The sequence below is a fragment of the Marmota flaviventris genome, chromosome 8, assembly GCF_047511675.1.
Source record: "Marmota flaviventris isolate mMarFla1 chromosome 8, mMarFla1.hap1, whole genome shotgun sequence".
NCBI classification, from domain to species: domain Eukaryota; kingdom Metazoa; phylum Chordata; class Mammalia; order Rodentia; family Sciuridae; genus Marmota; species Marmota flaviventris.
In genome coordinates, this window is record NC_092505.1 from 133,486,288 (window position 1) to 133,508,912 (window position 22,625).

Here is a 22,625-nt window from a genome sequence, read left to right on the forward strand (position 1 = left end):
CACATTTGGAGCCCTAGCCCCCAATACAGCCAATGACCTGCAGCTTCCCAGGCCTCATGCACCTTAAGTGTGGTTATCTGCCTGTCTCAACCCTTCAGTTTTGAAAAGGTAGGCTCTGTAGTCATGCAGCGCACACGGCTGTGACCCAGCACCTCATACACCTTTGTACTTGGGAGGTCAGAAGTCACCATTTCCTTCTGCACTAGAGGTTGGCTGGGCACCCCTCTTGCTTGCAAGTGCAAGAACCCTTTAGAAGAGTTTCTGAGTCTGCCCAACTGCTTTGCCAGGCTTGCAAGCTGCCCCAAACCTGCAGAGAGGGGGGACATCCAGGCCTCTGCATACAAACTGACCAGTCCAGTGGGAAATTAAAGCTCAGAAAATTGAATCCCGGCCCAGGTGAGGACTGAGGTCCAGAGCAATCACTGAGCACATAAGTCGTGGTCTCCTGGGAGAAAGAAAAACCATCAAGTCTTGGCATTTTTTTCTTTCTACATTTTATTATTTCAAACCATGTGAACAATTCCATAAAACGTGAAAAAAGCAAGGAAGTGTTCAACGCTGAAGGACCCGGGCCTGGGGCGAGGGCATGAGGGGCCTGGCCCCTCAGCAGGCAGCGGCGGTTCCTAGGTTAGCGCTAAGGAGCTACATTTAGGTTAATGGAGCCTGGGCCCAGGGCCACGGGGTAGGGCCCTCTGTGATGTTGGCAGTTGTCTGGAACAGCCCTTGGAACCCAATTCCGTGGAGGGCAGGGCGGGGTGCTGCCCGCACAGGGGTGGCGAGCAGATGGATGGGTGTAAACACGCAGACACACTCAAGGCACGGAATCACTGGAAAGGGGTTGGGAGGGTGCTGGTCAGGATCTGAGTTTTAAATAGGTTTTCTCTAAAATTCTAGGTTTGCAGTTTTTTTTTCTTTACTTTCATTTGTTTTTAAAAGCTACGAGAATGAGCAGGTGGACTGTGTTCTCCAGGAATGGTGGCGTTTCACGCTTCTTGTGCTTTTTCCTTTGGGGCCTCCAAGCGGTGGGGATGGGGTGGGGTGGGAAGGAGGCTCCCTGTAAACATTTGGACTTGGGCTGGGTCAGGGCTGGTGTTGGGCGAAGCTAGGGGTCTGGACTGGAGAAGTGGGTGCCCCTCCAGACACAGGCCTTGGGAGATTCAGCATGTGCTCCCCCCACAGAACAAGATAACGGTCAGAAAATCAGAACAGATGCCCAGGAAGAGGTACCATAGCCACTCCTGGCACCTCAGAGTCAGGCTTTAGAGAGGCCTGTGGTAACCCCTCCCCTAAGACTGGAGCTGAGAGAGGGGAGAGGAACTGGAACAGAGGAAAGATTTGAGAAGCAGCCAGGGCTGGGTGAGGCAGGCTGGGAGTGTGGTCTTCTTGCCCCCATCTTCCTCAGGGACTGGGGGGAGCAGAGTCAGCGATGGCCCTGGAGGTGGGGACAGTCATGACATGGGTTGGGAGGTAGCTGGGTGTGCCTCTTCCTCCTGCCTTCCTAGACAATGACCCTCTCCTTTATTGAACTTGCAATCCTCCTGCCCAAGTCTCCTGATTCTCCCAAGTAGCTGGGATTACAGTCATGCACCTCCATACCCTGTTGAACCTCTCCTTTTCCCCACCCACCTTTACCAGGAACCCAGGTGTCACTCAAGAACTAGTTTCTGTTGAAGGTAGGGGAGATAGCAGCACTGGCAGAGTCATTACACCTCCACCAAGGCCAGTTGAGCCAGCCTGAGCCCAGGACCCTGTCTGAGGGAAAGGTGGCTAAGGACAAGTGCAGAGGTGGTCTCAGTGAGCAGTAAGTATGAACCTAGGCTCCTGTCAGCATCCAGCTTCCATCGGGTTAGGTCAGTGCCCTGGTGGGTGAGGACATGAGTTTTCTCCAAGGAATACTGGGATAGAACCAGAAGACCAGGCCCCTTTTTCTGGCTAGTGGGTTAGGCCTACCTGTGCTACCTCCTCAGTGCCCTGAATACGAATAAGTTGACCTGATGGCCCCTTCCCTCCCATCTTCAGGCTTACCACTCCCACCAGGTATCTCCCCAGGTCCCAAGTCTGTCCCTTCTTTTCTTCCCCAGCTCCCTGCCTCACCCCACTCTGGCTCACCATCCTGCCAGGCCCGCTGCCCCTCAGAAGAGGCCACAGTCCTTCAGGTTGTTCTTGATGATGACATCAGTGACAGCGTCAAACACGAACTGCACGTTCTTGGTGTCGGTGGCACATGTGAAGTGCGTGTAGATCTCCTTGGTATCTTTGCGCTTATTCAGGTCCTCAAACTTACTCTGGATGTAGCTGGCTGCCTCATCATACTTGTTGGCCCCTAAGGGAGATGCAATAGTGAAGACTTGTGCTGTGTGTGGCAGGTGGGTGCCTTCCTATGTATATAGCAACTTTCTGTGCATGTGGATAGACAAGCATGTAACATGTATACATGCATAGTGACCACATATGAATATACATGCACACTCTATGTAAAGAGAGAACCTGCTGTGTGAAGGATGTGCCCATGTGTCCATGTCTGTGTGTCTATGTGTTTTTTGGTACTAGGGATTGAACCCAGCAATGCTCTACTACTGAGCTACATCCCCAACCCTTTTCATTTTTTATGTGGAGACAGTCTTACTAAGTTGAGCAAGCCGGCCTTCAATTTATAATCCTCCTGAATCAGCCTCCCGAGTCCCTGGGATTATAGTCATATGCCACTGTGCCTGGCCCCACGTATATTAAGAATGCCCTGTGGCTGGGCATGGGGGCACAAATCTGTAATCCTAGTGACTTGGGAGGATGAAGCAGGAGGATCACAGTTTTGAGGCTAGCCTCAGCAATTTAGTGAGACCTTCAGCAACTTAGCGAAACCCTGCCTCAAAAATAAATAAATAAATAAAATTTTAAAAAGGGCTGGGGATGTAGTTCAGTGGTAAAGTGCCCCTAGGTTCCATTCTCAGTAACAAAAAGAGGGGAAGAAAAAAAAGGCCCTGTGTGTGCAGATACAGTTCATAAGCCAGCCTCTGCAGGTGTGTCTTATAGTCACTCTTCTGTCCAGAGGAGGGCGCCCATGGGCCACCTGGTCCCCACTGGCTCCTCTTGGGAAAGGCACCATCTCTCCCTAGAGGCAGTGTCTACAGTCCCCTCACCTGTGTACTCAGGAAAGCAGATGGTCAGCGAGCTGTGTGTGATCTTCTCCTCAAATAGGTCCTTCTTGTTGAGGAAGAGGATGATGGATGTATCCGTGAACCATTTGTTGTTGCAGATGCTGTCAAACAGCTTCATGCTCTCATGCATGCGGTTCTGGGGGCAGGACAGTGAGGTCAGCAATGGCAACCCCCCCCCAACCCTCTGCATTCTCTTATGCCCAGCGTTTTCTCCATCTCTCACCATCTCCTCATCCTCAGCTAGCACCAAATCATAGGCGCTCAAGGCTACGCAGAAGATGATGGCTGTGACACCCTCGAAACAGTGGATCCACTTCTTCCGCTCAGACCGCTGACCACCCACATCAAACATCCTGTGGACATAGATCACCTTAGCTCCAAGAAAGGGGAGATTCCCCACCCTGTTTCACAGGCTGAAAACAGAGGTGTGTCCAGAGTGGGGCCACTGCCTTCATGGAACCATCCACTTGCCCACTTCACTGCTAGTTCACTGCTGGGGCAAGTCTTGATGGCAGAGGCTGTGAACAGCTGGCAGAAGTGACCACTGATTTACTGGGTCATGAAGACATGCTTTCCCCAAACGCACCCTTGAGAAACCTGAGTGGGACCAAGGAAGGCTGGCCTGGCCCCCACTCTGCTACCCCAAAGGCTGGCAGGTGTTGCCCCTCTACCCTGCCCACATGCCCGCTCACTTGAAATGTAGGTCCTTGAAGGTGAAGTGTGTTTCCACAATACCCGTGGTCTTCACACGGGTCCGCAACACATCCTGCTGTGTCGGGATGTAGTCACTCTGCGCAATGCGCTCCAGGTCATTCAGGTAGCTACAAATGGGGGCGGGGGTCAGTGGAGGCCTCCTGACATGGACCCTGGGTCAGCAGGAAGAGCCCCCCCTCCCTCCCACACCCACTTCTCAGGCAAAGTACTTGCTTCTTTAACTTCTGCCTACTTTACACTCTCTGCTTAGATAAGAAATCTGGACTCATAGCCTCTTGTCTCCCATCCACAGAAAGGGACTGGGAAGAGTTGAAGCTCAGTGGCCAGCCATCCAAGCCCCAGCTCCAGGGTTTTGGAGCTTCAGAAAAGGGGGTAGAAGGGGGTGGAAGGGAGTGGAAGTGGGTGGAAGGGGGCAAATTAGTCCTTCAGGGAGGGATTCAGGATGCTAATCGTGCAATTATGGTAATTGCCGCAGAGAAGCCTGGTGTGGTCCCTTGATATGAGGCTGAACATGTTGGGGCCTGCCAGGCCCAGTGGGCACCAATAAAATTTTGGCTTCTTAGGGAGAGGGCAAAGATACCCGCTTGGCAGGTGTCCCAGGGGCTCCTCATTACCAGCTCCCTTAATTAGTATCAGTGCTACCTCTGTAGGCCTGTCTCAATATACTTGCTACCCTGGAGGCTGGATTTAAGCATCTACACCACTGCCCTCTACCCATGTCTTGCTCCTGAGGCAGAGCTGCTGGGGCCAGCAGCCGGGCCAAACCAGGCCAGAGGGAAATGATCTCAGAGACACAGGGACAGAACAGAAAAACAGGAAGGGCCATGGGGGACCATGACGCATGTGCTGTGACCTGTGTGCCACACCCCAACCACTACTGACAGAGCCCCCAGCCTGAAAACTTCATGGTGGGTTCCACAGCTGCCTCTCCTTCTCAATAAGTGGATTCGCCCTAAGGAACCCCTGCCCTACCTGCAGTCTTAAGAGTATTGCAGTAAAGAGGGTTAACGTATTCTTGTTCCCTATGGTATTCCAATCCATACTCTACCCCTGGGTTATCTTGTCAAAGTATAACCTACCTGGGAGAGTAGAACCTGTAATCACAGCTAAACCCTAATTCCTAAAACAATGTTGGAGGGCTGGGGATATAGCTCAGTTGGTAGAGTGCTTGCCTTGCATGCCCAAGGCCATGGGTTCAATCCACAGAGCCACCAAAAACAAAACAAAACAAAAAAAAAAACATCTAAAACAGTGTTGGGCACCCAATGGGTGCTCAATGTCTGGGGAATGAAGAGTCAGGATGGTAGAGAAGTGGGAAATTGCCTATAGGTGGCTTTAACCCTATCCTCCTTGAGTTTTAGGAGCACTGAAATGGCAATGGTTGACTGAGCTTACCCCTTCCTGCCCCTGTGTCCTACAAGCTCTGCTGGTGGCTGAGCCTGTGACCTCAGTGAGGTGGGGGTACCACTGAGGCCTATAGGCCCCTACAGTATTTGCTATAATCCTGCAGCTTCTATGGAGGGGACACACTCACAAGGGGGTGGGGTCAGGCCATACAAGGAGGGTAGAGGGAGGCTGCCCATAAGATGAGGGGCAGGACTGGAAAATCCTGGCCAGGCAAGTCCTTCTTCTCACCCACCCTTGAGAGGTCCAGCCCCTCTTAGGTGGGCTGTGGCCTGGACAGGCAGTGAAAGTCAGAAAGATGTTCCACACAGGAGTCCTAGCTGGAGCCTCTGCTCCAGGAGGGAGAGAGGACAGGAATTGCAGCCTATCTGGTTCCAGTATCTGTGGATATCCCCTAGAACCTCTCTTTCCCATCCTTGTGGGGTCCTCAGCACCCTGCAGCAGTCCTGACACATGGTAAGGACTGTAGGGAAGGAGTTTAGAACTGTGGGCTGGGCTGAAAGGGTCCAGACCTATTACACATCTGGGATTCTTGGGATTCCCTGTGATTCCCCAGATGAATATTGGGCTCACCCTGGAGCCAGCAAGGGTCAGGACAGAGGTACAGGTTCCAGCCTGTGCACATGCCTGTCACCTTGCACAGAATCTCTACTCACTTTGCGTGTCCCTCTCAGGCTGATCTGATCTCAGTGCCCTCAAGCACAGCCCTGGAGTTTGTACACACCACACTCCTACCTGGAACCCCTGACCATCTTCCCATGGCTAGCTCTTTTTCAGCACTCAGCTGAGATGTCCTTCCACTGGACATCTCCCTCATGGCGCTGACACCCTCAGCTGTCACTGTTTGGGAACTTATCTGCTCCACTTATCACTATGCCCCTGAAGGCTTGCATGGGGCCTGACACAGAGCAGGTGACAGTAAATGTTTTTTAGAACAATTGTGCAAAAAGACAGATAAGGCTTAAGTGGCCTATAAGAATACTGTACAAGCCACCCTATCATTCCTCCTGGCCTTTTAATACTATGCCACCCCATCCCATCCAACCCCACAAACCACCAAAGCTTTGGTTGACAATCATCAGCTTCATAACCAGACACCAGTAGTACCTCATTGGGGGTGCTCAGGTTCTACAGTCCAACCCACAGTCTAGACCTCCCCAGACCCTTGCTCTCTACCCAGCCCCTTGGAGCACTCACTAGGCTGCTGAGTCGTTGAGCTGGTACTCCCGCGAGCGGCCAAAGCAGGCCTGCACACCTTGATCAGCCCAGAGCCTCCGGATGATGCTGGACAGATCCTCAGGGAGCATGCCCTGCTCCTCAGCAGTGCAAGACAGTGCAAACAGCTGCCTGGCATCGTCCTAGGTACAGCAGTGGTGGGCAGTCAGCCAGTTGAAGGACCATACCCCCACCCTGCCTGTCAGAGCCAGGGAGTCCTCTGGAATGGGGCCCAGGCTGGGATATTCTGATTCCCCAGGACAAGATTCCCTTAAAGCCTTATGGCTTAAAGCCTTGTGGGAAATGGGTGGTGGTGGAGGATGTACATACCGCACGTTGGGAATCAGCAAAGTCAATCTGCAGGTTGCCCATGGCCTTGACAATGGCCATGATGGACTGGATGGTGTTGCTGTAGACAACTGCCCGGTATTGCCGGCATTCCTCCTCTGAGTAGCCATCCTCATGGATGATCCTGACAGCCAGGGGTCAGGAGTTAGGGTCCACAGGGCACAGGGAGTTCATATGGCTTCCTGGGGCTGCTGGGGCCTGCTTCAAAGAGGGAAAAACTGCCCCCAACCCACCAGGGCTGATAGATAGATGACTAGCTATAAGAAGTCTGGGCCTGGTTGAGCCTATACTGGGGGCAATACAGGCCCATGGGAAGAAAAGGGGAAATCAAAGTTTGGGGACTGACTGTGTGCATAGCACTTACTTCATCTGCTTGACGATGGTGCTCTTCCCTGACTCCCCGGCACCTGGAAGAGAGGGCACAGGCAGTCAGGGGCAGGCCCAATAGGGCTCCACAGGCCTGCCCCTGTAGCCCTAGAGGCAGAACCCAATCTCCACATCAGTGGCACAGTGAGAGGGAGGCAGCTGGCAGGGCCATATTGGTCAAGAACCTATAGTACCTGTCCCATGGAGACTGTCTATAGGCCTTTTCCTCCGTAGACTTCACTGGCCCCCATGGATCCCCTCTGCCTTGGTTGAGTTCAAGGAGTCTTGACCAGAGACTTAAGGCCAGCCCTGCATTCCCTGTCATCCTCACATTGGCTTGCTGCCCTGTGCACCTGGGGCTCACCAACATGGCACCTCAAGCAGAGCTGGTAGGAAAGTGCCTTGAATACTCCAGCAGGACAGTAGCCCCTCTTCTCCCCACATCCTGAACCTTAGCTTCCTGGGGACCTAGGCTGGCACACAGTGTCATACTCATTTCTCTTGGATGTGGCTCAAGCTCTCTGCTGGATGGGGCAGGTCTGCTCTGAGCATATGGAGCATAGAATCTCAGAGACCTGGAACCACATGGAGTCACACACAAACACACACATCCCTCTATACTGGCTCAAGCTTCTTCTTTAACCTGTCAGAGCCTCTACCCCATATTTCTTTTCAGCTTATTCTCTGAGATTTGCTGCCATTCTCTCCTGTTCATCACAGCAGCCCCTACAGGCACTGTTTTTACTCCCATTTTTATAAATGAGGACTTTGGGGCTCAGGAAAGTAAAATCTTGGTCCAGAATTGTACAGCCAGGATTCAGAAAGACAAGGGAATACCAAGAACCATGTTGCCTAGTCTACCTTGCCTTTCTCAAAACATGGCTCAGATCTCCAGGACCATGCCCTGGGAGGGTATTTAAAAAGACAGATTCTGGGGCTAGGGGTGCAGTCCAGCAATAGAGTGCATGCCTAGCATGGTTTAATTCCCAGCACCTTAAAAAAAAGAGAGAGAGATAGGACAAGGATGGACAGACTGGAAATAGGGCCCTACCTCTCCCCGCACTGCTCCCCTGTTCTGAGCTACAGGCCCCACTCTCCTGCCCAGGCTTTGCCCAGACTGTCTCCTCCTGCCAGACACTGCCTCTTGTCATCTCCAGACCTCTGCTCATGCTGTTCTCTTTGCTGTGCAGACCTGCCCCATGCTCCATTTCTGGCATCCCAATTCTCCTGAGCATTGTGGCAGGGCCATCCCTCTGAGCAGCTCAGGAGGATAGGTGGCAGGGTCTATGGGGAGGTTAAACTTGAGGACTGTGACTCGGCCACCAGCAACCCTAGGGGCTGATAAAGACAGCCTCAGAGGATAAAGGGGCTAACCTACAAATTAGCATGAGCAAACATCAGCAATGATACTGGCATTACTGTAAAGAGTACCAGATGATATTACATTCACTAGGTACTTTAATCCTCACAGCAACCTTGAGAGGTAGGTTCTACTCTCATCCCTGTCTAACAAATGAGGAAACAGACACAAAGAGGTTGAGGTAGCACAGTTATAGCCCCCTGTGTGGGTGGCCCACCTCATTCCACACACCATTCATTCTAGAGTTGTCCTAAATAATTCATACCACAGCTAGGCCACACAGTCCTCTGGGGCCAGCTGTACTCCTCACTGGGATACTGAGTTCACTCCCTACCTGCCCCAGGCCAACTCTGGCCCCAGTCTATATGGTGCCCAACAAGCAACAGCAGCATTAGCAGACACCAGGACTGGGTAACAGACATTTCCAAGGGCCTTGCCCAACTTAGCTCTCCTACCTGAGAATTTTTTTTTTTTTAAGATGACATCTCACAATGTTGTCCAGGCTGGTCTTGAACATGTAGACCCAAGTGATCTTCCTGTGTCAGCCTCCAAAGTAGCTGGGACTATAGGCATGTATGGGAGGCTTCAGACCCACATTTTACTAGGAGAAACTGAGATCTAGCTATGACCCTTGCAAGAGTGGGTTTGGGCATATCCCTATTCCAGTGGCTACTCTGAGAGGACCTGAACTCTCCTTATAAATGCTACCGGTGCCTGTTTCAATTTGTCCCAGGCCTGCTTCCTAGGATAGGAGAGGGTACTGGGTGGTATAACGTGTAGGCTCTGGGCAGGTGGAATAGTGATTCCCTCTACGGTTTCAGCCCTGGGCATTAGGGGCACCTGGCCCCATTTAGTTGCCTGGTTGTGGACTGCAGTCAGATGGCAGCACCCTCCCCCTCTACTGGGCTGCACATAGCAGAGCAGCCAGGATCCCTCGTACTCCACAGGGCTGGTAGGGATGTGGAAGGCGTAGAAAGCCTGGTAGTAATACCCAATCAATGGGACCATGTCCCTGGGGCCTCAATAGCAACTCAGGAAGGGAGGGCAGCAGCGGCCATCTGGCTCTCCTTCCCTCTTGCTCCTACAGAGAAAAAGGAAGGAGGCACATTTAGAGCAGAGGAAGAACTAGGAGTGAGCCAGAGAGTTTTAGGATTGGGGGCCCCACTGGGACAGCAGAGACCAAGGATGTAAATTCATGGGTTAGATCAATATGCTGACCCCAGCCAGTAGAATCAAAACTCAGAGCAGAGCAACTGTCCAGGATACAGGAGACCTTGGAAAGGTAAAGATTTGCTCCCCCTTTGTTTCTTTGGGACCCCTAACCACCATCGGTTTCTCCCATCTGACCACTAAGAATTGAAAAAGCATCTGGTCTTCTGATCTTTCTCTTTCTAGGTAGCTTGGGTCACTCATGACCCCGCCCAGTGATAGGGATAAAGCACAAACTTGCTTTGAATCTCATTTTCCTAGCAGAGCTGGTAGACATCAAGACACCGATAGCAGCACCTGAGCATGCCAGGCCTGAAGCCAGGACACTCCGTTCTCTGCTCCACCCACTTCCCTGTCCTCTTCAAGCCTCAGTTTCTCTTCACAAAGTTCTCAAATGCTAAGAGTTAGGAGGATATTCTCTGGCCCCAGCAGGGGTTAATGCAAACAGAACCCCCTTTAACAGGTAGACTGATCAAGGTCATAGAGCTTCCATCCTTGGATTCAGGGTGGTCCCTTTGTTCTTCCAGTAGTTGTGACTCAGGCGGAAAATAGTGAGAGGGAGAACAAGGGCGTGGTGTTGGAAGCCAGGCAGAAAGCAGGAAGATACCAGGACAGAGTCAAGGCATTGCCCCAAGAAGCTACACAGGGGAGGGGCCAGGAGCACCGTGGTGGGGCACATGGGACTTCCAGTGGAAAGGGTGGGGTGAAGACCCTGGCTTTCTGGCAGCATCTAGGCTGAGTGCCTGGGGAGCTTTGGGGCTGCAGTCTTGTTCTTCATTCCCTAGGCTGGGCTCCTTCTCTATCAGGGCCTGATGGATCTCCTCACCAGATAAGTTGGCATCTGGCCCAGAGTTTGCTTGCACCCTGCTGATTGGGGGCATTCAGCTTCCCCAACCAAGCCCTGTATCTTTCCCTTAGGAGGGACCTTCCCCAGCTGACTCCAGATTGCTGCAAAGGGGCAGGGGAGCTCTGCCAATAGGTGACAGAAATCAGCTCCTTCTGCTGAGAGAGGACTCCACTGGGTACTCCATCCTCAGCTGGGTGAGACCAGAGGGGCCCACAGAGGTTCCCTGCGGGGGGTGGAGATGGGGCTTGACATTCCCACCGGGTCACACTTCTTTCCACCAAGGAAGCCACCTCTGAAGCCTAGCCCGGTGGCATAGCTGCTGAGCTCAGAGCAGGCAGGCAGTGACTACAGCAATGTGCTGGGCTCCAGGGGCTGCTCTGCATTAGAACAGCTGCCTCTACTGTGGGGTGTTGAGCTCCTGTGGAGGAGGGGACAATGGAGGAAAGGAGACAGTAACATCCCATCTGTCTGAACATAGCCAGCAGGGCCTTGCAGAAAGAGAGAGCTCCATAGATCCACCTACTTGATGCTGATCCCAGGTCCCAGTATCTAAGTCACTATCCACCCATCTTGGACCCTCTACTCCCCCCATTAGGCATTACTCTGCTGGGAGGTAGTAATAAGCTGCTGTCCTCTTTGACCTCAGTGTCTCCTCTGAAGACTGCCAAGCACTGAGAGGCCAGACAGCCCATCTTCTCACTTTCAGATCTTTTCCCAGAGAGGTCCAGACCCGCCATGGCCCTGCTGCTCACTGTGATCCTTCCTGAGATCTCCATGAACTTCAACTCCCTTCCTGCCCTTTCTCTGGTACCTCACCTGTGAAATGGAATATCCCATTATCTTCTCCTGGGAAAGGGGTGAGGATTTAATGCAAAGCTCTTCTCACAGTGCCTGACACATGGTAAGCATTCAGATAAAAATTCACACTTCTCCCTTGGGAAGAACACAGATTTCCCCAAATCTCTCATTTGCTACAACCCATATTGACCATGCTGTGCTGGTCACTGTGACAGCAACTTGCAGAGTGGACTGCTGTGGTCATCTCATTTGAAGGAGAGCTTCTGAGAGCTTTCAGATAAAGAGTGGATGAAGAACAATGAATGGTGACCAACAGGCTGATTCAGAGAGTGGTAGTTCCCTGCTTGGATTTAGTATAACCTGGGACAGGAGTAAGAACCAGTCAGTCTCCTGGCTTTTTGTCGAGTTCATCACTCCTTTTCCACAGCACTACCTCTCCTACAGGGCCCTCCTTCCTGCCCAGGAGCCTTCCCACTAATATTGCTCACTGACTACACACTTAAAAGGCTGAGAAGGCTTGGGAAAAGGCCTCCCTGAAGAGAGTTCCCAGGCTGGTGGGCTCTCCTGGAACACATGGGGTAAGGGAGAGCAGCCAGCTGACGTGGCAGCCCAAGGGCAGAGATTCTCATAAGCAGCAGTGGCTGGAACCACAGGGTAGACTTGGGCAGCAGCCCAGCTCAAACCCACAGCACCAGGCGCACCCATGCTGTCACAATCTTCTCCGGCCTATCCTGGTGGGGCACAAGGTAGGGGGAAAAATCGGGGTGGGCCCTGGAAAGCCCACCCCAAAGGCAACCCAGACATAACCTCTACTCTCATCCCAGGAGAGTACCACATCTCCAGGTTAGACCATGGTTCTCAGATCCCACCATTCATCCCCCACCACGCAGCCTCGGTGTCCCAGGTCTGGCCACCAGCAGAGGGAGCACGGCAGCCAGAGACAGCGGAAGAGGTGGGGGTTGGGCAGAGCTGGGGAGTGTTTTGTTTGGGAAAAACAACCCCCCTAGCTAGGGGTGACTGGGGGAAGTGCCTGGACCCTCACCCACCACCTCCACCCTGGGAAGCCCCCAGCCAGCTTCAGAGACCACATGCAGAAACAATGGGAATAGGAGGGAGGAAGGGGGAGAAGGCCCAACCAGACAAAGGCCCTCCAGGCCCCACCCCCTGCCGGTCTCTTCCTTCCTCCAGGTGCTGCTCTTAGGCCCCTTCAATCCCTCCAAGGAGGCTCACAGGGTCCAGCACTGGAGTGGGGGCAGGGATATGAGGTCTTGTATGGCCTCTTCCACACTCTCACCCATTCCTGTAGCCTGGCCTTCCACCAGATGCCCCAACAAACCAAACCCTTTCTGGTCTCTGCCACTTGGGCTGCCTCCAGCAACTTCCAGAAGTTCCCAAACCCATTAGGGAAGCACCAACAACTAAGGCCTGTCTTGCTACTGCCAAGTCAAAGATCTCTGTACAAAGGCAACTGAGGCCTGGAATCCTGTCCAGACATGGAAGGCTTTCCTGGGTAGGAGCATCTCTCCCAATGAGGCCCTTGCCCAAAAGGAAACTCAGATACCTGGTGAGGAAGGGAAGCCTGGGGTAAGGGAAACCTTGAGACCAGTTCATCATTGGTTAATCCCCTGGGCTGCAGATCTCACCCTCTGCAGAAGTCAGAAGGTGCTGGACAACCCCAGGTCACACAAAGAGCTGGATCTTTTGGTACATCCCTTTTCCAGGAAGCTTCTTCATTTAAAGAATTCCTTTTTTTTTTTGGTACTGGGGATTGAACCCAGGGGCACTTTACCCCAGCCCTTTTTATTTTTTATTTTGAGACAAGGTCTCAACTGAAATTGCTTAGGACCTCGCTAATTTGCTGGCCCTGATCTTGTAATCCTCCTGCCTCAGCCACCATACTACCAAGGAGACCCCTTTGTTATTTTTTTGTGGGGGTGGGGGGCACACTAGGGATTGAACCCAGGAGTGAACCACATCCCTAGCCCTTGAGACAGGGTCTCACAAAGTTGCTTAGGGTTTCACTAAATTGATGAGAGTGGTTTTGAACTTGTGATCCATCCTCCTGCCTCAACCTCCTCACCAGCTAGGATTACAGATGTACACCACTGCCCCTTTGTTATTCTTAAAATATCTGAATAACCACCAACTCTTTTCTGACTAATTTTGTTGTACCATAGGTGAGGTGTCTAGAGCCTAGCTCTCAGTGTCCCTAAATGTAAAATGTACCCCTCAGGGGAGTGCCAAACCCATGGCCTACACTGAGCAGCTTCTCCTGGGTCTTCACACTCACCCCAAACTGTGTTCATGCCCAACAAGCCAGCAGTTGTCCACATGTCCACAGATCACAGTATTGTGCTAAGAATCATATTACAGGCCCCAGCGTTGGGCACAGACAGGGAACAGGATAGCCTGAGGTCATACAATAAGGAAGGTAAGGGATTGGACCCCTGGAACCCAGTCTTGTGTAGCCTTGAGGCTGTAGGGTTTCTGCTTTCTGCATAGCTCCTGGCCCAGAGAGATGTGGATGCTTCTGCCCTGGCTCTCCTATGCCTCTCTTGGGACCCTCTATCCCCCTAGAACCTGGCTTGACAATATAAAGCAGAACCCCTGGGAACCTCCAAGGTGGAGTGCAAGGCCCCACCAGCCACAAAACTCAATGTGAAGACCAAGAAGCATGAGGAACTGACCTTACCAATTGTCATGCTGTCACCAGCCCATTACAGCCACAATCAACCACCACACAGTACCATAAGCACCACAGGGGCACACACCCCTGAGTTGGTGCTCACAGCAGAAGCCCTGCAGGAACATTCTTCCTTTCCACTCATCTGGCCAACTCCCCATCTCACAGCCCCACCCCAGACTTCAGCAGATCTGTAAACCTTCCTCAGGCCTGGTGTGTCTCCCTAAGAAAGAGAGCTACAGAAGGAACAATCCTAATATTAAGGGAAAAGTGAAGTGCTAAATTGCAGACTGTGACATGAACATTGCCATGACATGAACACTGGACATGGGCTGGGAAAAAAGGTGGGAAGTAAAAAAAAATGCAGCTGCATGTAGGATGAGGTCACCGCATGGACACTCCACAGATTTCTTTTTTTCTTTTCTTTTTTTTTTTTTAGTTGTAGATGGACACAATCTACAACAAATGTAGATGGACGTAATAAATATTTTTATGTGGTGCTGGGGATCAAACCCAGAGCCTCCTCATGCATGCAAGGCAAGCCCTCTACCACTGAGCTACAATCCCAGCTTCCCACACATTTCTTGTTTTGAGTAGCAAAGATTTATGCAGAATCTTGATCCCACCTTCCAGGGCAAAGGAGGAAATGAAGGCCCCCAAGGCAGGGCCCTTAAGCATACACAGAACGCATGGGCACCAGGGCTGCCCCAGTATCTGCCTATCACCCTGACTGATCAATTCCCATAAGCTGGGCCCAGACTTCCAAGAGGCTGTGATGATTAGAACAGGTGCTCAATTACTACCTGGGTCATATCCTGGCATCTCCACTTATTGAGTAAGTCACATAATGTCCCTGAGCCTCCGGCTTCCTCATCAGTGAAATGGGTGTGACATCAGTCTCAGCCTCTCAAGATTAAGTAAGATAAGACTGCAAAGAGTTCAGCTCCACACAATCATCAAAGCTTAATCAGAGGCAATGGCTGCTAATATTAGAGGAGAAACAGAGGCCTAGTGAAGGCCCAGAGAATGGCTGGTTGGCAGGCGGACTCCTTAAACTAGGACCAAGGCCCTCTCTATCAATCTCCAAGCAGGGGAAACCCAGAGTGAGCTAATCCTGGGGCTGCTGCTCCATTTCCAGGCATTCATCTCGGCCTGTGGCTGGCCTTCCGGCTTTGGAGGGCAATGGCCGCTCGGGAATCTAACAGCAGCTTTCTGCTTTCCTGCTGGTCCTCCCACTGGCGTCCTTCTCCCAGCCACCACTTCCTGTGGCCAAAGGAGGGGCTGGAATCCTTCTCAGAGGCGCCACCTTCTCTGGGATTCTGGGCCCAGCAGTTATGGGGCAAGACAAGGGCAGAGCAACCTAGATTGGTCCCTACCTAGTGACTGCCCACAGAAGTATTCTGATGAGTCTGGATACGTGTTTACCTCCTAGACCTTCCAGTTGGCAGAACCCTGGGCTGCCTGGGTTTATACCTCTGAACTAGCACCAAAGAGTCTTCTGGCTTCTTCCTCTTTTGGGCTCCTCCTCCTCCAGCTGCTTCCTCCTTTTCCTCCGATGTGGACACCACTTCCCTGAGAGGTCCTGCCATGCAAACTTCACTGCCCCCTCTCTGGGTAAGGGCACAGCAGGTACCGCTATCAACATATCCTCTGTACATCCTGAGGCTGTGACAGCATTGGAGCTCCCAGCATCCTCCAAGCCATAAAGATACCTTCTCTCCAAAAAGCCCTGGGGGATAACCCAGGCTTACTCAAACTGGCCTGTCACTGCCTTCTGAGCCTTGTAAGCACATTCAGAAAGCCGACAAACACTGAGGGCCTGGCCAGTAATATTTGTTTATTCCAGGGAGATTATTCTTCCCAAACCAAGAGTGGTCACAGTCCCTAAAGGCAGCAATAGGGTGAGGATGGGGTTGGGGTTTAGTAAGAACAAGAGTTCCCAGCTAGAGGGCCTGGGTAAAAGGGGCCCCACCTTGTATCTATAGCTGCTGCCTAAGAGCATCAAGTACCAGAGCCATTATCTACACACCCAATTCTTTGCCTTTCTCAGGGCACTTTAAAGAGCATTCTTAAGCAAAGCCCATTAGCTGTCACCTGGTCACACACTTGTTGACCCCTTCCCCTACTCACTGAGCTAAGCTGGGACTCCTGGCTCAAGGTGCTGGGAAGGTGAGACAGCTGCCCAGCCTACACCCTACCCTACCTCAGCTGCCTAGTCCTGCCCCCTCCACGACAGGAAAGGGTCAAAGAGGCAGCACTTCAGGCTCTAAATCTGACTGACTCATCATCTGCTGGAGTAGGCGGCCCCTGGGTCCTCAGTGGCTAAGAGCTTAGGCATTCAAAGTTTTCTTCCATCTTGTTCCTGCCAGGTGAATTAGTGGCTAATCTCCCCCCACCAAAAAAAAACCCCAAAACTGGGGATTCCCACAGTTGGGGATTGAACCTAGGGGCTCTTAACTATGGAGCTACATCCCCAGCCCTTTTTATTTTTTATTTTGAGACAGGGTCTCACTGAGTTGCTTAGGGCCTTGCTAATTTACTAAGGCTGGCCTTGAACTTGTGGTTCTCAGGCCTCAGCCTCCTGTGTCACTGGGATTACAGGTGCACACCACTGGCCCAGCAAATTGGTGGCTTTTGGAAACAGTCTGGGATCAAGATCAAGGGCATGATGTACAGGATCGGTGTGTGGACCAAGCAGCCTCAAGTGCCAGCACCCCTGGCAACCCACAGTGCTGGAAGCATGAGGACTTCACTGGGATGGGCTCACACCCCACCCCCAGTACTACCTAAATGCTGTTGCTTGGTGGGCAAATATTTACTCAAAACAAAGGAGACCAAAGGGGTCACTAACCATATCCAGCCACCAACTGGCAGCCTAGGCTCTTACTCAAACACAGTGGGTGGCGTGATGCTGCCTCAGGGCTTCTGGCATGGAAGGCTGTGTCCCTAGGCTGGTTTGACTTCCACCTCCAGAACACTGAAAGCTCATTCCCAGTGTCCTTACCACCTGCTGGCCTGTTATGGTTCCCTGTCCCCCCTCCTCCAGAGATACTCCCAGCTGAGCTACTGATTCACCTAGTCTCCCAGATCAGGGGTATCCCTTGAAGGACCTAGTCACACTCCTATCCTAACCTTCAGGTACAATTTCTCATGGCAGGTGCTGAGCTTAGTGAGACTAAGGACATAGGCAGAGAGAATCAGAAATGGCTTAGATCCCCATTCTCTCCCTGCCGTGCGAACTGAGCTCCATCCCAGCCCACTCCAGCAGACAAAGCCTTGCCCAACCTGGGGGAGGGGTGGGAAGAGACTCTCAGGCCCAAGCAACCCCGCCCCCCATTCAAGTGCTAATGAGCTCCAGCAGGGGAGAAGAGGGCTGGCGGGGAGGTTGTCTGGGCTGTGGGCCTGCCTGGGTACCAGCCTACCTGGCACTCAGGGCTCTGCCACATCCCCAACCCTAGGCCCCCAGAGGTTTTGTGGAGCTGCTTGAGGACATGGGAGGGGGTTCCCCTAAGTCCCCACACTGGCCAGGCATCCTGTAGAATGAAAGCCCCCTTCCCACCATATGCTCAGCACTGCAGGAATCAGCAGTTAAGGTCCCTCAACCCTTTTCATACCTCCAGGGTTTAATGCACTGCCACCCACAATACCCTTGGCTGCAGATCTGGTCCCCAGATTGTATGTGAAAGGCAAGACTCCTGCGAGGGCTTTATCTGAAAGTTTCTTAGCCAGAGCACAAGGTGGAGTTGGAATTTGAACACAGATCTGTGTGACCCCCAAGGTCTTGGGAATCCAGGCCAGGTCTCCTGTCTGGGTGTTCTTGCTGAGTTCGTCTGTCTCCCCCAGTGCCTGCCCTGGCAAATGGTGCTCATTTTTCAAAGCCAGCCAGAGGACCCCTCCTCCAGGAAGACCCCTTCAAAAGCACCACTAGAGTCTCCCCACTGCCCAGCCAGGTCGGATCCCAGGGTAGCCCTCCCATCTACCTGCAACCAGGCTCAAGTGGCACTGCACACACACACCCAGGATTATATTATCCCTCTCCCCAGGGGCTATGCCCTGTTGTAGATGTGTTCAACAGCCTCATTGTTTCCACAAACACTTAATATGCACCTTATAAAGTGTCAGCCCTTTGCTAGAGGCACAGACAGGACTAAGGCCACAAAATTCCCTTCCTTTTCCTTTGGTAAACTTATTCTTTGTGCAGTCTCCCTCTGTGCAGTCCCTGTGCTGGCAGGCCCAGAGACTCTGCAGCACTGCACAGGTCTCAGCCTGGTAGCCCTCAGGCTGTACAGAAGCTTTTAGACTGTCAGAGAAGGTAGCCTTGAGGCAGTCTCCAAATAGCTCTTATTTGAAGGAAGAATACAAAGCTACTCTCCCCACAAACAGATGGAGTTCCTACTATGTGCTGTGCCCTGTGACAGGCTACAGGCTGGGCAGCAAATATTGTGGATGGAACGGGCTAGGGTCTGTTTCTGAGGTGCCTGCACAGACTGTGATGGGACCAGGAAGAAACAGGCTGAAGAACTGTTCTCTTAGTGTCAACCCAGCCTCTATGGCTCAGTGACCTCCACCTACCCATTCCCCAAACCAAGTTCTGTGGATATGTACTTCGTTCAACAAATAAGTGAGAAGCACCCAATACATAGCTCTGTGCTAGCAACCTCATCATGCTCTGATGAAGGGAAGCAGCAGTACCCAGGGCCTGAAGAGAAGCTTCACCAGCCTCAGTGGAGGACAAGTAAAGATCCTGGGAGGAGATCTCAAGTAGAGTACTGAAGAACAATCAAGGGCCAGGGATATATAGCTTAATGGTAGACTGCTTAGCATGTGCAGGGCCCTAGATTTGAACCCCAGTACCACTAAAAAAAAAGAATAATCAAGTAGGAAACAACAGATGTAAAGTCCCAGGGGCATGACAAAACTACTGTACCTATACTCTAAATCCTTCATGGAACCCACAGTGGGCACTCTCCTTTCAGAGGCTGTCCACCAAATTCCACCTGGGCCTAGGTGGTCAGTCATGTAGAACTGGGTAAGGTTGGGGGTATGGCTGGAGTGAGATTGGGACCATCTACTCTGATCCCCCACCAAGCTACCAGGAAAAACTCTTGCCAGTGTGTACACATCTGTCTCTGTCCTGGTGACAGTGACTGTGCCTGACGGCTGGCAGAGCTGCACAGAGGGGAGGGAGCCAGTGTGCAGGCAGGGCAGCAGGCGTGGTTCTGGCTGGGAGGGAAGGTTGGCACTTGCCCAGCCTGAGTCCCGTTGCCTGGACAGAATTTCCCGCTAAGTGGGATAGGCGCCCAGAACTCTGAACCTGGCACAGTGGGGCTCCCATTGCCACCTTATTCCTGGATGGGGAAGGCAAGGTTCAAGCCAGGACCCTTCCCCAGGCAGCCATGGCAGATAGGGTCCTGCAGATTGGGCCTCAATTTCAGGCAGAGCTTGGTCTCTCAGTCCCTTGCAGCATACACCCTGCTGGGTCTTAGTCCCACACCATGTCCCCAACAAGAACCAGAGGTTCCTGTTCGACTCAACCCAGGAAGCCCCTGTCACAGAAAGAGCAAAAGCTAGAGAGGCAGAACACTGGGCTGGACTCCTCAGGCTGCAAAGTGCTGAGCCAGACCTTATACCTCTGGCTGCTACTAGTCCAGTGAGAAGGGTTGCCAGGTTCTACCAGATTCCACCTGGCCTGGCCCCAAAACTGAGCTGGGTTCCAAGGGGCAAGTCTGTCAAGATAAGGGAAGCTTCCGGTCCAGTCACAAAACAGGTTAGAATCCCTGTGTCTCTAGTACCCTAGGGTCCAGCCTCACATCTCCTGAGCTACCGCAAAAACTGAGATCAACCTGGGAGGGGCTGGCAAAAGTCTTGGGCTGGGCACCAGGAGGTAGCGGTCCCGGAAGTGCCCTCCCCAGGCCCAGCAGGCACAGGGCATTCCGCCGCGTCGACACCCACTCACTGCCTGCCGCACTCACAGCAGAGACAGGAAGAGGCAAGCGCCCAACGCAAAGCAGCCCAGGAGGCTGGGCCGCCGCCCCTTCCCGCCCCTTCTCTTCCTCCCCGCAGCAGCAGTGGAGCGGATGCCATTTTGAAACCTCCGGGGCTGTGCCCCCGAGACCAGACTGCCCAGACAGTCAACAGATGGGCCCATAACGTACATCCATGCGGTTTCTCAGCCACCAGCCCTACATAAAAGGGCCTACTCTTCACAGCCTGGAGGCCCTAAGGCAGCTCTGGAACCAGGGGCCACACCCCCACACACATACTATCCTGCCTACAATGCTCCTGCGCTGCTGCCCGAGCCCTCCCTGCCCGCATCCCTACCACCACCAATTCAGGCTTCTATAGGGAACTACTGCTCCCAGTGTGAGACTGGGCTATGAGGAAAGGCAGGCTCACTGTCTTTGCAAAAGACCAGCTGGAATGCTTCCAGGCACACTGGCCCACCTCCAGCTCACCCCCCAACTCCTCATCCAGCTCCTCCATCACACCCCTCACATGGCTCTGAAATCCAACAGGCCCACCCACTCTTGAAAGCCATATCCCACCCTTTCAAGTCCAGAAAGGTACGGGAAGCCCAGCAGCACCCGTCAGCAGATCTCCTCCGCCCGGCCGCAGGGGCAGCAATATGTCGGCTGTCTCACCACTTCCACTTCCCCCCATCCCTCTAGCAACCACCATCTTCCCTGGTCTTGGAAGCAGCTACAACCCTAACTCCTCCACACTCCCTCCTACTTCCCAGACTCCCCACTACTGGCCCAGACAGGGCTTTAAAACTGGGAAAGATGTTCTCTTGGTGAAGAACCTTTCAGGGAGACTTGAGGTCTGGTCCCTCCCCAACATTACCAGTGGAATCTCAGTCCAGGCCCTTGGAATTCTACCTAACCAGCCTAGGCTCTCTCCAGACCCTGGTTCTTCTCCCAGCACAGCCCACCTGGTGCAGGAGAGGTGGTGGACTCTGGGAAGGCCAGAGTGTGGGAGAGAACTTACAGAGGAGCAGCAGAGAGTTTGAGAAGTGATGCCTGCAGAGAGGGATCTGGTGGCCAGAAGCAGGGGCTCTGAAGAAGGTCCAGCTGGAGAGGGTTCAAGAACAGTTTCCCACTTGAGAGATCCCTTAGGGTTAGAATGCACAAGTGGAGAATATAGATTCCAGGGTAAGTACAGGGCACAGAAGGTAAAGGAGGGAGTAGGGGCCTGGCAGGGACCCCAAGGGATGCTCATGTCCAATAGGAATAGGGGGAACAGGTGAAGCCTGGTGGTGGGGACCGAGTAGGGTTTTGAGGGTTTAGATAAAGTCTAGGAAAGAATGGAATGACAAGGCATGGAGACTCTGAGGCTCTGTGAGATTAGTTATCAAGGGTGAATGGTAAAGCAAGGACCGGACAGCTGATGTTAAAGCACCTTTGCCTGCACTTGGGAGTTTGGGGTATGGTATAAGTTGAGGATCTGATCTAGTGTGGCCTAGAATTAGAGATCTAGACTAACCCAGAGTTTCCTCACTCTTATTTGGGGGTCGTGGCCAGGCTTATCCCGGGGAGATTCAAACCCGGCTATGGGGTCCAGAGCCTGCCAGGGAGTTTGAAGCCCTTGTCTGGGGATTCCGGCTGGGAACTGGCAAAGGGGTGAGGGCAGATCCAGACGCGGCCTCACCTAACAGCAGCAACTTCACCTCCCGTGCCGCCTTCTCGCCATCCTCTCGCAGGTTCTTATCGATCATCTTAGAGCGCTCGGCCGCTGCCTTGTCCTCGGCGCTCACGGTGCAGCCCATCCTGCCGTCCGCCGGCCTGGCCCGGCCCCCACACGGCCCACGGCCCGGCTTGGCCCCGCCCGACCCACTCCGCTCCCGCCGCCGGCCCTCTGCGGACAGCTCTCTCCGGTCCGCAGTTCCGAGCGACTGCGGGAGGCGCCTTCCCGGCTGCCGCGCACCGTCGGCGGGGCGGGCCAGGGGTGGGGCCCGAGGGAGGCAAGCCCGGGACGGGGCCGGGGCGGGTCTGGAGGCGGAGCCAAGGGAAAATAAGGGCTGACTATTGGCTCGAGGGCGGAGCAAGGAGCGAAGTTAAGCTCAGCCCAGGCTCGGGCGCGGGCTGGAGGCGGGGCCACGCGGAGTGGACGGAAGGCAATAGCAGTGGAGTCAACGTTGGGCTCTGGCTCTGGGCTGGCAGCAAGCGGGGCCGACTTCGGATTGGGTGCTGAGGGCCTGAAGCCCCGCTTTAGGGGCAGCCGGGAGGAGGCTAGGAGGGTGGATCTCATAGCCCGTGGGTGGAGACTTGATGCCCGCGGGCTGAAAAGAAATCAGCCTTCTAAGCTTTTGAGAGCTGGGCGAATAGGGTGCAGGAGGCGTGTCTAAAACACTTGTTAAAGTTAATGAGCCCAGTAAACTTGTTTTGGGATCCAGTGAGCCAGGCGAATGGTTCTGGACCGTGGTTTTCTTTTCTTTTTGCGGAACTTGGCATCGAACCCAGAGCTGTGCACATGCTAGGCAAGGGCTCTGCCCTCTTCTCTGTTGAGTTGCGGCAAGTCAAAAATAAA

At 53.2% G+C, this 22,625-nt stretch overlaps 1 protein-coding gene across 2 annotated transcripts; it reads right to left on the reverse strand.

The window, feature by feature from the left end:
* Window positions 1–797: 797 nt before the first annotated feature.
* Gnai2 (G protein subunit alpha i2) lies at window positions 798–21,951 on the reverse strand. 2 transcript variants are annotated; one of them, XM_071615694.1, is made up of 9 exons: window positions 21,747–21,951; window positions 7,201–7,243; window positions 6,819–6,960; window positions 6,471–6,631; window positions 3,848–3,976; window positions 3,379–3,508; window positions 3,138–3,291; window positions 2,110–2,323; window positions 798–827 (listed from the first exon to the last, which is right to left on the reverse strand). In XM_071615694.1, the coding sequence occupies exons 1-8, from the start codon at window positions 21,862–21,864 to the stop codon at window positions 2,133–2,135; spliced, it is 1,068 nt and encodes a 355-aa protein (XP_071471795.1). In that variant the 5' UTR covers window positions 21,865–21,951; the 3' UTR covers window positions 798–827; window positions 2,110–2,132. The 2 variants fall into 2 exon arrangements, with proteins under 2 accessions (XP_071471795.1, XP_027789763.1); XM_027933962.2 differs by having other exon boundaries at window positions 798–1,432; window positions 21,747–21,949.
* Between the last annotated feature and the right edge of the window lie 674 nt (window positions 21,952–22,625).